Source organism: Electrona antarctica, assembly GCF_951216825.1.
Source record: "Electrona antarctica genome assembly, chromosome: 6".
NCBI classification, from domain to species: Eukaryota; Metazoa; Chordata; class Actinopteri; order Myctophiformes; family Myctophidae; genus Electrona; species Electrona antarctica.
Genome location: NC_136811.1, coordinates 15,655,355 through 15,670,394, shown reverse-complemented (window position 1 = coordinate 15,670,394; position 15,040 = coordinate 15,655,355). Strand labels below are relative to the sequence as shown.

Here is a 15,040-nt window from a genome sequence, read left to right as displayed (position 1 = left end):
TGAGAGACACCAGCAAGTCTTCTCACTTGTGCTTTCATCTATCTCCAGAACAATGCAGTGCTCACTGGTCACAGACCTATGACTAATTTGCCTTTATTGACCCAGACAACTGGAGTGTAAGTTGCGTGGGGTACAGATGTGAGGGCTCTGGCAGGATTCATTCCTAGATCAGATATGGGGTGCATGTGTATCCTGCTAATCTGAGAAAGTTGAAACACTATATTTAAATAGAAAGCACTTTTTTTTTTAATATGTTTTTTTTGTGGCTTTCGCCTTTATTTTATATTTTTTTATGGGGGGATAGACAGTAGGCTGACAGGAAATGGGGAGAGAGATGGGGGGGTGACATGCAGTAAAGGCCATCGGGATCGGGAGTCGAACCCGCGGCACACTGCCAGACTGGATTACCAGCCAAGGTAGACCGCTGAGCCACAGCCCAGGCCAGAAAGCACTTTTTAAATAAAGGATAACTGTGATCAAGGGTTGTAATGCATGACAAAGGATAGAACTCCTTATACACCGTCTCTCCGTCAAAAAAACACGTAGGCACACTCAATGTACCTGTCTTGAGGCTGGCCGCTTGGTTGATTGGCTGCTGGCCCTCTCCTGGCTGAGCGGAGGCATCTGATTGGGTGGGCGCCAGGAAAGGGACCAATGAATGCCACGGAAACACTGGAACTGACCGGGGCTCCACATTGGTCCACACTGCAGAGGAAGCACAGTACATTTTCTTTATTGACAACCCAGAACTGCTATCTAGCCTCCATTACTTAATTAGCCTACTACAGGATGCTCTATTCAGTAAATCAGATTCAGTAGAATCCAGGCTCTCTCCTCCATTTCAGATAACCAAGAGGCTGCTTCCTTATTTATGGTGGGGTGAGGCTGTAATAAGTACTACTCTCCTGGCAAAAAAATAAATAAACAAAACACATTTCTCCTCCACCAACCCTAATTCTGTGGTTTTCAAACTGGCTTATTGGCTATAATGGCGATTCACATCAAACATCAAGTCTCAATTAGAAAGTATTCTTTGCAACCCTGTCAGAGCATCTTGCAACCTACTTCTGGGTTCTCTGCTGACCGACTATTGAGGAACAACTGTATTAATGCATTGTGAAAGATAGCCTCGTCAGCTAGGAAACACTAAACCCTTGTATGAGTCTGTGGAGAGATGGGATCCAAAAATATATAAGCCAAATGAGTCCTTGACTTGCCCCAGTGTGTAGGTGAGTGTGGGCACATCACTATTACCACACCAGAGGCACAGGCTGAAACAGCACACCTATAGCTATTCACTGATTCTGACTCAGAATAAACAGAAACCATAAAAACGGGGCAGATGGTTGCATCATTTTTAAGCAACGGTTTCTTTGACTATACAATGTATTACCAATTGGTGTATAACCTTTTATAACAATAGGGGGTGAAACAACCCATCACCCTGAGTTATATCTAGTATTCACAAAACAACCATCAATGTTTGGCATTGTTTGTTAGTAATAAGTAGTAATAACCTACTTGAAAGGCTATTCTGTTATATGTCTACAAATAATTCCAGCTGTTTATTTATGTACTAGGTCAAGTGAGACAGAACATGTTAGTTTTAGCTTTATACACCGAGGTGAGGTGATTCATTGACAAGGACTAACCAAACATGCTTAATCCTTGACGGAGATACTGAGGATTCTCTGAAGAAAACATGATTGAATAAAGTCCTGGATGCTTCTTTGACAAAAACAAAAACTGTGTTTATATGTCCATTAATATGAGATCCCTTTTAAAAATTGGATGGCAAGAAAAAATAATCCACACGTGAAATCATCCTTAATCCAAAACCTCTGGATTCGCTTGATGGCAACAGAGATGAACAAAATAAGTGTTCAATGGTGTGTCCGTTATATCTTCCCTTTTCAGGTTGCAGTCATCATTCACAATATTCACTGCACCATCCTCTTCTTTTACGATGGTGCTGTACAGTTTGATACCAAGCAAGAGTCCAGCTCACGTCATCAATCAAGCAATACCGAAATCTGATAATAACACAACAACAACAACACGCACACAACAATCCAACATCCGTGGACAAAATGTACTACGAAGGATTGTGCATAATAATAACGACATAAAAGTTCATTTCAGTTATTGGTAACAACGCAGCAGTTACGTATGCGATTCATCGAAAGGACGCGGTGAGATGGAAGGCGAGCCTCTCTCTCTCTCTCTCCTCCTTGGTCTAATTACCCCCGATGCCCCCTCTCTCTCTCTCTCTGCCTCCGTTTGTTTACATTAGTACAGTGGCGCGGCGCTCCACGGGTTAACAGGGCCTCTCGCTTAACCACGAGCTGGATTTAAAGCATCCCGCCGACGACTGCGCACTCCTCCCCGGCCCGGGCCATGTCAGACTGAGCGCTGCGCTAACGGGGCTGGTGGGCGGGTGGGTGGTCGCTGGTGGGTGTAAACGTTACGTGGGCGTCAATAAGAATGTGCGTAACAATAATAAAAAATAAAAAAGCAGTGCTGTATTTAAAAGAAATGACGTAAAATCACTAAAAACAAGTATCGGATGAAGGGAAGGCCACCGTGTCTGTGCCACCACTGCAACAAACAAACATGAAATAAAGCTATCAGTTGACGTGATTCTTCTAACCTGGGAGGTTATTTTGCATACTGTGATAATGTGTAAGGAGAACACGTGTCGTTAATCACATCGTTTGGTTCACATAATTATTATTATTATTATTAATATCAATAATAATACAACATGATGTCGGACCGTTCCAGATCAGACCAAGCCCTCGGGAACGCCCCTGGTCCTGCAGCCGCCGCCGCCGCACACAAACACGCCAAACTAACGCGATTGTTCTCATTTCTCAACCACACAACTAAGGCGGACACATCATCACGCGTATTATTATTATTATTGCCAGCTAAAATAAGACCACGACCACAGCTCGCCATGGCACAAAACCACCCATTAAAATCAACTTTGAGTTGAGGTGGTCCGCATGTCTTGTCTGTGAGTCGAACCGTTCGAGAGGACACCTGTCTTCATCTGGTGATCCGCTTCTTTTCAACACCTGGCTGTCAATAATAGATCCACAACAAAACTGTGGAAAACAGGAGTAACATCCGTCATGCATTTACGCAAGAAGGGGTCGAAATGTAGATGTTATGTCTTTCTCGATAAATCTGGTGCATTCATCCATCACACACACACACCTCCTACGAGCCAGATACCTACAAGACAACGTGAAATATTCACTGCCAGTCCTTCCCCTAACTACAATTCAACCACGAAAACCTCACATGGACAACCCAACATTAACTGTATCTATTGGTGATGGACTACAAGCTCACGTCAACTACAGATGGACTACAACCTCTAGCGGCACACGACTGGGGAGAGGAACTCGCTGTCTCTCTCTACAGTCTCCACTCCAGAAGCATTTGGAGATTTAAAAAAAGGGGGGATGTTGTATCCGTAGCTCCGCTTCTCTTTCTTTCTTTCTTTCTTTGTTTTTCTCTTCGTCCAGTCGAGGAGGTCGATCTATAAAAGGTTGTCACCAACAGGGACCACCAGGGAATGGTCTTTCTCCGGCGCGGCAGGACTGTCTGGAACCCGAGAGAGTTGTTGTCTTTAGTCAGAATCAGATGAAATCAGATGTCCAGTATATATGGATAACTACAACAACAGGAGGTCCGTGTGTGTGTGTAGGAGGCAGGCTCTGGGCTGGCCGCTCCGCGCCGATGTCTGTCTCCCCCCCACAACGCAGCGTCTAGTTCGGTCACTACGAGTCGCTCGGCTCGCTCCGGACGAGGCCTTTTCGGTGAATTTAAAGTCCTCTCATCATCATCACACCAGTGTTCACTGTTCTCTCTCTCTCTCTCTCCCTCCCTGCAAGTATAAACGTTGTTCTTTTCTTTCTTTCTCTTCTTTCTCTTTCCCTCCCTCTCTCTTCCTCTTGTTGTAAACTGGGCTGCACCCTCCCTCCTCCTCCTTCCCCCTCCTCCTCCTCCTCCTCGCTCTGTCAACCTCGCCCAACCGTGTCCCGCCCCCTTTTACTACATCCATGCTTCCCCATTGGTTCGCGCGGCCACCTGCCATCCCGCCGCCGCGCTCGCTGATTGGTCATAGTGTGCGCTGGAATGTCAGTCATATGCAAATTTCACCGAACCCCCCCACTGATATTGATACTTCTTCGTACGACGGGTGTCGCGCCGAAAATAACCGCGTACAATTAAACGAGACACAAGCGTTTAAAAAAAAAACATACGATATCAAACATATATATTTACAAATAAATATATAAACCTACTGATTCCACAAGGAAATACTGTGTAGTTGCATAAGTCTGCACATCTAAACTAAGTATCCTAGATACTGTAACTCAAGTTCCTTTGATCTAAGAAGCCCACCCCAGCCCCCCTACCTATTGGTACACAATTCGTAGTAAACTGGAGTGATTACTTAAATCACCAATGACACGCCGACACTCAGATGTAGGCCAACCAATCGCCTAACACAACATGGAGAAGGTCCCGCCCCTTACAAACGCCGAGTTCCAAGTGCATTTGCCAGTAATGACCACCTCATGCAGTGGTGGCGCCAGTAAGCTACTGTACTGACCACTCACATCTGAACATCATCCTGGGCCCATGCAATCTGTTTGGCTGATACATGTCATTCATTTAAAAAAAAAAAAATGTTGTTTGTTTATCCCACAGCTTTGAACTGATGAAATAGTTTCCAAATAGTTTATGAGCCAGTAAAAACATCTTGTGTGTGAAAAGGTGACCAAATCTTTCTAACGTACAATTGTAGAACACATGTGGTGTCCAAGTGATGTAATTTAATTTCTCATCATGAAAACCCTTTCAATCCCAGCGCCCCGCCCTTCCCATGCAAATCTGCCTCCTCGTAATTGCAACAGACACACAATATACACACATTACACACATACACAAAGAAAGAGAACATGTAGTGAGAACAGACACTGGGGAGTGGAGGGGAGGGGAGGGGGTGCTGTGAAAGAGAGGGAAAATGGGTGGAACAGGATAAGAGTGGATAGACTAGAGGACCAGAGGGTAAAAATAGACTTAAAGTCATTTTGTGCAGGAAAGGAGGAATGGTGGGAAAGGGGGAGGGGGGGGGGGGGGGGTGAAAACAGAACTTCTCTTGTGGGTTTGGAAACCAGAAAACAGGGAGAGTGATTATGAAGGCAGTGAAGGCACATCAATGGACAGTGGACACCCACACAACTCCCCCCCCCCCCCCCCCCCCACACACACACACACACACACACACACACACACACACACACACACACACACACACACACACACACACACACACACACACACACACACACAGGCAGGCAGAATCGTCTATAGTAATAACATGACACTGATGACAGGTATCACATGAAATCTAAACATGCCACATGAGTCAGTCAACCTGTCAGTCATGCAAAAAACACAATGCTGGGAGTGGCTTCACTTTTCACTTCCAGCCAGTCAGGCGTGTCTGAGGGAAATCAGGACCTCAAAGCAACCAATGAGGTCACAGTGGGAGCCACTGGCAGGAGCTGTCCTCCATACTCCATATACTAGTACCTCCATAGTAAAAACAGAGAGATGTGTTTGGGTGAGGGCCGAGTCGCTTATCACCGTGGCGTGACGTCATGTTGTAGTTTTCCAAACCGCCGCAGTGGCACTCGTACCTTCTGGGTCTGCATTTGTGATAATATATATGAGCATAATGTCTGTAGTAACATTTCCTCAACATTCATTATGCAACAGGTCGACAAGCAAAATTGAAGCAATCTAATTGGACTTTAATGTAGGTGTGATTGTATCCATGATGATGAAAAAGTGACTTCACTACTGGTAATTCACAGAGTGCTATCTTTATGACAATGTTTGTGATATCCAGGGAGCTTGTGTTAGCAATATTCTTTATTCTTCCGTTTTGGTTTGTCTTTGTTTTCTTTCACGCACGCACGCACGCACGCACGCACGCACGCACGCACGCACGCACGCACGCACGCACGCACACACAGTATACTGTATACCGGTACGACGCCTGAGGGCGAGAAGTGGGCAGACTGCTGGGCGAGCACTGGCGCTTTGGCATGGGGGGTCAGATCAATAGGCCTATCTCACAGCCCGCTTTCCACGCCCACTTCCGGTAAATAGTGGTGTCTTTAACATGAGCATTTACACGTTTTTTTCTCTGGAGAATCTAAGTACATTTTCTAATGTAAAAATGTGACAGACCAATATTATTATGAAGCAAACAAGATGGTAAATCAGGTCGAACAGATAGAACAAACCTTACCTTGAGAAAACAAAAGTTGTAGACTTCTTAAATTACCCCTGTTAACATGTAGCGTCTATGGAGTGACGTCACGCTATCACCACTAACCCCGAAAGGGGGCGTATTTAGGGGGGTGGGGAAATTCTGTGAGATAGGCTTATTCTGTACTGGCCATATAAGGAGCATGTCTTGAGTGTACAGGGTTTGATGATGTCAGATCAACATATCAGAACAGGTGAGCTCCATACAGTATATGGAGATCTAAGGGTGGCAGCGGGGACATTCTCTTGAGTGTACAGGGTTTGATGAGGGCCCAGGTAGGGCCGGGCCTTTATTTTTAGGCCTGTTGAGAACTCTAGTTGTTGCCGGCTGCACTAATAACTTTGGGGCAGGCTCGTCTAGGCTCGTCTATACCTCGACAGGTATAAGTCAAAAGGGAGTCATCGAAGAGGAAGAACAGGTTCTGACATATATCCATATATGGAGATCTAAGGGTTTGAGGTCAGATGTAGAGTTGCTGGCCAATATTGATGACATCAGGGATCTCCATATATGGGCTTAACTGCGACAGCACGTCGCATTTACTATGACATCAGGGTCTCCACATCTCCATCCCTGATGATGTCACATGATGTCACGAGACCTGGGCACCATATATGGTGCCCGACGCACGGTCGCAATAACCTTTTGTACAAAATGTGTTGGTAGAAGTTGTATGAAAGCCAAAATACCCTCGAGGGTTGTATATTACTGTGATCACAGTACGGAACTCCCTTGCCACAGTATATTAGTCATGCAATTGGTGACTAAACGCAGTCTCTGTGGCGAGACCAAGCAGCCATTCACTCTGCCTTCCATTCTCGTATGCCATTCGACCTGCTGTTGTGGGCTTGTGTCATGTGTCAAGGATCTTGTGTCATGTGTCAAGGATCTTGTGTCATGCAGATCCGCGGTGACTGTGCCCCTTTAAGCCGCGGCATTACAACAAGAGTTAAACTAATAGGCATTAGCCCTCGAAGGAGGGAGGGAGGGAGAGAGACAGCAAGACTCACCCAAACGCTTGGAGCTTTCATCCAGTAAACAGTAACAGGGGAGAGACGGAAATAGAAAGGGCTTGATATGCTTCGTTGCACACAGTGTCGCACACTGAAAAATTGCAGATCTACGACACGTCGTCAGCTTGTATATCTGCTATTTCCGTTGCGCGACACTGGCAGGCACACAACTAAGAATAAGTCGAGGCTGAAGCCAGGCGGACAGCAGACTGAGTGGGTGGGTGGGTGAGTGAGTGAGTGAGTGAGTGAGTGAGTGGGTGAGTGAGTGAGTGAGTGAGTGAGTGAGTGAGTGAGTGGGCGAGCGAGCGAGTGAGTGAGTGAGTGAGTGGGTGAGTGAGTGAGTGAGTGAGTGAGTGAGTGAGTGAGTGAGTGAATGCTATGTGGGTGGGTGGGTGGGTGAGTGAGTGGGCGAGTGAGTGAGTGAGTGGGCGAGTGAGTGCTGAGTGAGTGAGTGAGGGAGTGAGCGAGCGAGCAATTCAGTCACAGGAGAAACGGGCTGTGAGAGCGACGGGCATGGGGAAGGGGGCAGATTAGTGTGAGTACTGAGGTTTCAACTCGGGGCACAGTTCAAAGCCCTACTTAATGAACGGCGACAGCTAACCACGGACATAATGCCTTTTAGGTTGACCCCTCGTTGACCCGGGCACCAGATCGATTAGATACACTGTAAGCTGCTGCCAGACGGACTCGTGCAGTAACAGTTATGTCATCTTTTTCACCAGCGCCACTACAGAGACGATGTGGTCACAGCAGTATCAGCCTGCCACAATAGAGCTGTGGTGACGTGCCTGTATGGGACTTTCATCTGCATGCACGAAACCTAGTGACGGGACCCAACACTGAGGATGCCTAGTGACCATAAGCTGTAGTTGTAAACCTAGTGATGGGACCCAACACTGAGGATGCCTAGTGACCATAAGCTGTAGTTGTAAACCTAGTGATGGGACCCAACACTGAGGATGCCTAGTGACCATAAGCTGTAGTTGTAAACCTAGTGATGGGACCCAACACTGAGGATGCCTAGTGACCATAAGCTGTAGTTGTAAACCTAGTGATGGGACCCAACACTGAGGATGCCTAGTGACCATAAGCTGTAGTTGTAAACCTAGTGACGGGACCCAACACTGAGGATGCCTAGTGACCATAAGCTGTAGTTGTAACTTGTAAACCTAGTGATGGGACCCAACACTGAGGATGCCTAGTGACCATAAGCTGTAGTTGTAAACCTAGTGATGGTACCCAACACTGAGGATGCCTAGTGACCATAAGCTGTAGTTGTAAACCTAGTGATGGGACCCAACACTGAGGATGCCTAGTGACCATAAGCTGTAGTTGTAAACCTAGTGATGGGACCCAACACTGAGGATGCCTAGTGACCATAAGCTGTAGTTGTAAACCTAGTGATGGGACCCAACACTGAGGATGCCTAGTGACCATAAGCTGTAGTTGTAAACCTAGTGACGGGACCCAACACTGAGGATGCCTAGTGACCATAAGCTGTAGTTGTAAACCTAGTGATGGGACCCAACACTGAGGATGCCTAGTGACCATAAGCTGTAGTTGTAAACCTAGTGATGGGACCCAACACTGAGGATGCCTAGTGACCATAAGCTGTAGTTGTAAACCTAGTGATGGGACCCAACACTGAGGATGCCTAGTGACCATAAGCTGTAGTTGTAAACCTAGTGATGGGACCCAACACTGAGGATGCCTAGTGAACATAAGCTGTAGTTGTAAACCTTGAGTCAGATGTCAAAAGAGAGCACACGGCAAAGAGAGATACAGATTAAGAATGACAAGAAAGGAGTGAGTGAGAGAGAGAGAATACATAGGAAGAAGGTGACAAATGTGTAAGATGCCATTTCAGCTTGTACACGTAACTGTCTCTCTCTCTCTCTCTCTCTTCTGGCTGGAATTGGCAGAGGTGTTATCAGTGTAGGAGTTTGTCTATGCCGTATCACCATAGACAACACACTCTGCTGGAAACCACATACAAAAATCCAAAACAATTGCAATACTTATAAGTGGAAACCCATTGTAAACAATAATTCACTTTACTTGCTGTACTGCTCCCTCATATTTCCATACCTAACCTATTGTGTGGAAGTATGGGGGAATGCATATACAACCAACATTAATCCTATCTTTCTGTTCCAAAAAAAAGCCTCATAAATAATAAATAAATCAGACTACCTAGAACCAACCAATTTACTCGTTATTAAAAATAAAACTCTAAAATCAGAAGACCTAGTTGACTTAAAACACTGCCATAATAATGTACAAGGCCAACCACAATAAACTTCCACCTGCATGCAGGAGCTGTTCAATGTATGAGAGACCAAATAGGAACTGAGGGGGACTGGTGTATTTAAGAGAAATAATGTGAGGACCAACACAAAAGATAAATGCTCATCTGTAAGGGCCGATATTTTACCGCTGTTTCGGCGCTGTAGTGCCGAAATGATTTCGGCTCGTCAGAAATTTTCAGTAGCACCGAAGAGCCGACTTTAGGACGGTACCCCCCACCCCCGAACCTCAAATGACGTCACATTGTAGGCTCTACAGAGCCGAACCGACTTTTATTCGGCTCTAAAATAGGAGTATGAATCAGCCCTAAGAGGTGTACGTCGTCTATGGAACAGCCATAAAGATTTGAAAATGTGCTCATCAGTCACCAAATGAAAAAGAAATGTTCAAAACCAAGGTAATAAATAAATATAAAACATTAGAATAGAGTATCCTAATTATAAATAAGTACTAGTAAATATTAAAATTAAAGCTGCTATAAGCAATAATATGTCATTATGTCAACATTTTAATGACCTTTTTATTTATATTTATTTTTGGTATTCAGACAGCCAGCAATGGGTAGAACGCTCCCAAAAAAATGTAGTCTCTGTGACACATCTAGGGGCCGCAACCTGCATTCAAAGATTTTCCTAGAAGCTTTGTCATTGGTCGATTTGCCTGCATGGCTACTTCCTGATTTGTTAGTCATTTCGACCGGGGTTTTTTTTCTCCGACCAATGACAAAGCTTCTAGGAACATCTTTGAATGAAGATTGTGGCCCCTAGATGTGTCACAGAGACTAAATTTGTTTTGGGAACGTTTTACTCATTGCTGGCTGTCTGAATACCAACAAATAAATAAAAAACAATATACATATTATTGCATTATTATACATATTATAGCAGCTTTAAATAGATACATATATCTAAATATATATAAATGTATGTATTATTAATAAGTAATAAATGTAAACAGCAAAAAAAAAGAAAACGGTACTATAGTGCGAATGAGTCTAATTGTTCCATACGTAAACATAATGTATGTGCAAATGGTATGTTTCATACCATTATTTGTCCACCTAGTGGTGAAGTGTGCAGCTTGGTGGCAATACTATGAAATCTAAACTTCCTTCTGAGGTTTCTCTTTGTTGTTTTATTGTTCTGTTTCTTTGTTTGTTCTCTTCTTACTTGAATTAGCAAATATAAACGGTTTGTCAGTTGTGTTTTACGAGGTGTGTGTGTGTGTGTGTGTGTGTGTTCCTGTGTCACTTGACACAAGTGACACAGGAAATTGGGGCTGGGGGGGATGGGGGGGGGGGGGGTTCCTGGTACATCATATTTTCAGATAGGAGTCGGCAGCCAAATAATTCCGGGGGTCCTTAACATGGAAAGGTTGAGCACCAGTAACATAGAAACAGAGGCTTTTCAGAAAACATAGGATTCCGAAGCCATTTCTTTTAGAATCGGCCTCAGGTCAAAATGGGTTAAATGTATTGTAAATTAATACATTTTTGTCAAAATAGGACCGAAATAAACTAAACTAAACAAAAAAAAATCACAGGGGCTCTCTTATCATCGTACATCATCATACATCATCATCTCATTCCGGCCAATCACAATTTGCGTCCTCGACTTCGTCATCAATGTTTGTGTTATACGCAATGTTTGTGTTTACACAAACACTCAAAATTGTCCATTCATTGGTAATGGCATTTAATGTTTGTGTTGAGACAACAATTGGGTTACATATAGTATACACCAAAAGCTGGACATAGGAGGGGCTATCGGCCCTCAAAATCAGGCTTTCATGAGCTGTCAGCAGGCGCGTACATCATGTTCTATAATGTGTATCAAAGCCACTGCCCTATATGCCTGCCGTCCCTCCAGTATACCTGGCAGACCACAAACCTGCGCTATAGGGGGGAAAAAAACTTTCCACCATCATTCTCTACCCACACAAAACGCAGCGGGACCCCCTCCCATCCCTCAATCTCTCCTCCCTCCCTCTCCTCCCTCCCTCCCTCCATACAGCCCATCATTTGCCTCTCTGACCAATTATAACTCAATCCGCCATCCTTTGCTGTTACCACGGCAACAAGCCGTGTTGGGCAAAGGTCTCTACAGCCTCCCCCCCCCACCCTCCCCCCCTCCCCCCCCCACCCCAGCCCCAATTTCCTGTGTCACTTGTGTCAAGTGACACAGGAACACACACACACACACACACCTCGTAAAACTTCCCCCCAAAATTATCCGCTCATCTTCAACTGCTGCTCTTCGTATTGTCCGCTTTGTAAAAAAGACTTTATACCCTTATACCCCAGGTCCCTTTCCCTCTTTGGATCCCCTGGCTTTACTTTAGAATGCCCCCTGAATCCCCTGAACACCCCCATGGCCATTCATACATTTGGACTCGTGAAGTAGCGCACGACGACGAGCCGCCTTTCTGAAAGTGCTCTGTAGCAACAGACGCAGCAGCAGCTTCGCTTCCCCCAGACAACGGCAGTCGCCAATGAGGAGCGTGCACGTAGCGCTGACTTCACAACTGTGCTTTACTGGACCACCTCCTTCCTCTCCCTCCCTCCCTCCCTCCTCCTCCTCCGCCTCCTCTTCCTCCTCCAGAATTGATAATGTAATATATGTGTCTGACCACCTGGCGGCACTGCTGGCCTATGGATAAACGGCGCCAACACTGCCAGAGCAGAAAGCAAAAAAAGCAAAAGAAAATGTTGAGAGAGAAGAGGAGGGAAGCAGGAAGATGGGGGGAAAGAGAGGAGAAAGCCAACTTTGAGAGATGATTGAGGAGAACGCAGATGAAGCAATGCCACTGCATAAGGAATGAAACGCACAAGAGAAAACCTCCTAAATGTGTGGAAATCACATTCTTTAGTTTGCAGAAGTCTAAGACTGGGAGAGTCAACTCACACTCGGGACACAGCCGTGCATTTAGGAATGTCTTTGGCTGAAACGGGACTTTCTGGTAGCGTATGACTTTTATTTTTTCTGTGACGACTGCTTACGGCTGGTGCTCTGGTGCCAGTCTGGCCGTGTGTGATCCAGATGTGGTTGTTGCCATGGCCAGGGAGGATGTGCAGGGCTTTAAGCGTTACGTAAAGCATGGGAGGGGAGTTGATGATGGTGGCGGTGTTGGTTATGTTGGTGGGGGCGGGGGGGGGGGGGGGGGGGGGGGGGGGGGGGGGTTATCCGTATCCGGGTAGACCAGGATGGAGAGAGAGGAGAGCTAAGAGGGGAGAGGAGTAGCGCCAAAGAAGCCACTGCAATGCGTTGGAACGAAGGGTTAATGGTAGTGTTGTAATAGTTTTTGGGGGTTAAGAAAAAGTCTCAAATAACGAGACTATAGACGAGACGAGATGAGACGAGAGGACAGAGAGAGAGAGAGTGTGCGTCTGCAAGACAACACAAGCCAAGAAGGGAGGGGGGTAAAAAAGCGTGTTCACGTCACGTGTAAGTGAAAGTGCGACGTGTGTCCTCCCTGTGATGCGCGGAATACCATGTGAACTGCACGCAGGGTGTGAAACCCAGTTTGGCTGGCACTGAGCCAGAAGTGTGCACCCTCACCCTCACCTGGCACTGAGCCAGTAGTGTGCACCCTCACCCTCACCTGGCACTGAGCCAGTAGTGTGCACCCTCACCCTCACCTGGCACTGAGCCAGTAGTGTGCACCCTCACCCTCACCTGGCACTGAGCCAGTAGTGTGCACCCTCACCCTCACCTGGCACTGAGCCAGTAGTGTGCACCCTCACCCTCACCTGGCACTGAGCCAGTAGTGTGCACCCTCACCCTCACCTGGCACTGAGCCAGTAGTGTGCACCCTCACCCTCACCTGGCACTGAGCCAGTAGTGTGCACCCTCACCCTCACCTGGCACTGAGCCAGTAGTGTGCACCCTCACCCTCACCTGGCACTGAGCCAGTAGTGTGCACCCTCACCCTCACCTGGCACTGAGCCAGTAGTGTGCACCCTCACCCTCACCTGGCACTGAGCCAGTAGTGTGCACCCTCACCCTCACCCGGCACTGAGCCAGAAGTGTGCACCCTCACCCTCACCCGGCACTGAGCCAGTAGTGTGCACCCTCACCCTCACCTGGCACTGAGCCAGTAGTGTGCACCCTCACCCTCACCTGGCACTGAGCCAGTAGTGTGCACCCTCACCCTCACCTGGCACTGAGCCAGTAGTGTGCACCCTCACCCTCACCTGGCACTGAGCCAGTAGTGTGCACCCTCACCCTCACCTGGCACTGAGCCAGTAGTGTGCACCCTCACCCTCACCTGGCACTGAGCCAGTAGTGTGCACCCTCACCCTCACCCGGCACTGAGCCAGAAGTGTGCACCCTCACCCTCACCTGGCACTGAGCCAGTAGTGTGCACCCTCACCCTCACCTGGCACTGAGCCAGTAGTGTGCACCCTCACCCTCACCTGGCACTGAGCCAGTAGTGTGCACCCTCACCCAAACCTGGCACTGAGCCAGTAGTGTGCACCCTCACCCTCACCCGGCACTGAGCCAGAAGTGTGCACCCTCACCCTCACCTGGCACTGAGCCAGTAGTGTGCACCCTCACCCAGCACTGAGCCAGTAGTGTGCACCCTCACCCTCACCCGGCACTGAGCCAGTAGTGTGCACCCTCACCTGGCACTGAGCCAGTAGTGTGCACCCTCACCCTCAACTGGCACTGAGCCAGTAGTGTGCACCCTCACCCTCACCTGGCACTGAGCCAGTAGTGTGCACCCTCACCCAAACCTGGCACTGAGCCAGTAGTGTGCACCCTCACCCTCACCCGGCACTGAGCCAGAAGTGTGCACCCTCACCTGGCACTGAGCCAGTAGTGTGCACCCTCACCCAGCACTGAGCCAGTAGTGTGCACCCTCACCCTCACCCGGCACTGAGCCAGTAGTGTGCACCCTCACCTGGCACTGAGCCAGTAGTGTGCACCCTCACCCTCAACTGGCACTGAGCCAGTAGTGTGCACCCTCACCCGGCACTGAGCCAGTAGTGTGCACCATCACCCTCACCCGGCACTGAGCCAGTAGTGTGCACCCTCACCCGGCACTGAGCCAGTAGTGTGCACCCTCACCCTCACCCGGCACTGAGCCAGTAGTGTGCACCCTCACCCTCACCTGGCACTGAGCCAGTAGTGTGCACCCTCACCTGGCACTGAGCCAGTAGTGTGCACCCTCACCCTCACCCGGCACTGAGCCAGTAGTGTGCACCCTCACCCTCACCTGGCACTGAGCCAGTAGTGTGCACCCTCACCTGGCACTGAGCCAGTAGTGTGCACCCTCACCCTCACCCGGCACTGAGCCAGTAGTGTGCACCCTCACCCTCACCCGGCACTGAGCCAGTAGTGTGCACCCTCACCCGGCA

At 47.7% G+C, this 15,040-nt stretch overlaps 1 protein-coding gene across 2 annotated transcripts in view; it reads right to left on the bottom strand.

Moving 5' to 3' along the window:
• The window catches only part of cicb (capicua transcriptional repressor b), a 64,347-nt gene that overhangs the window by 27,720 nt on the left and 21,587 nt on the right, over positions 1–15,040 (bottom strand). For both annotated transcript variants that reach the window (XM_079504579.1, XM_079504578.1), the window contains exon 2: positions 562–705. In XM_079504579.1, the coding sequence (XP_079360705.1) occupies positions 562–705 (144 nt within the window). The remainder of the gene's footprint in view (positions 1–561; positions 706–15,040) is intronic.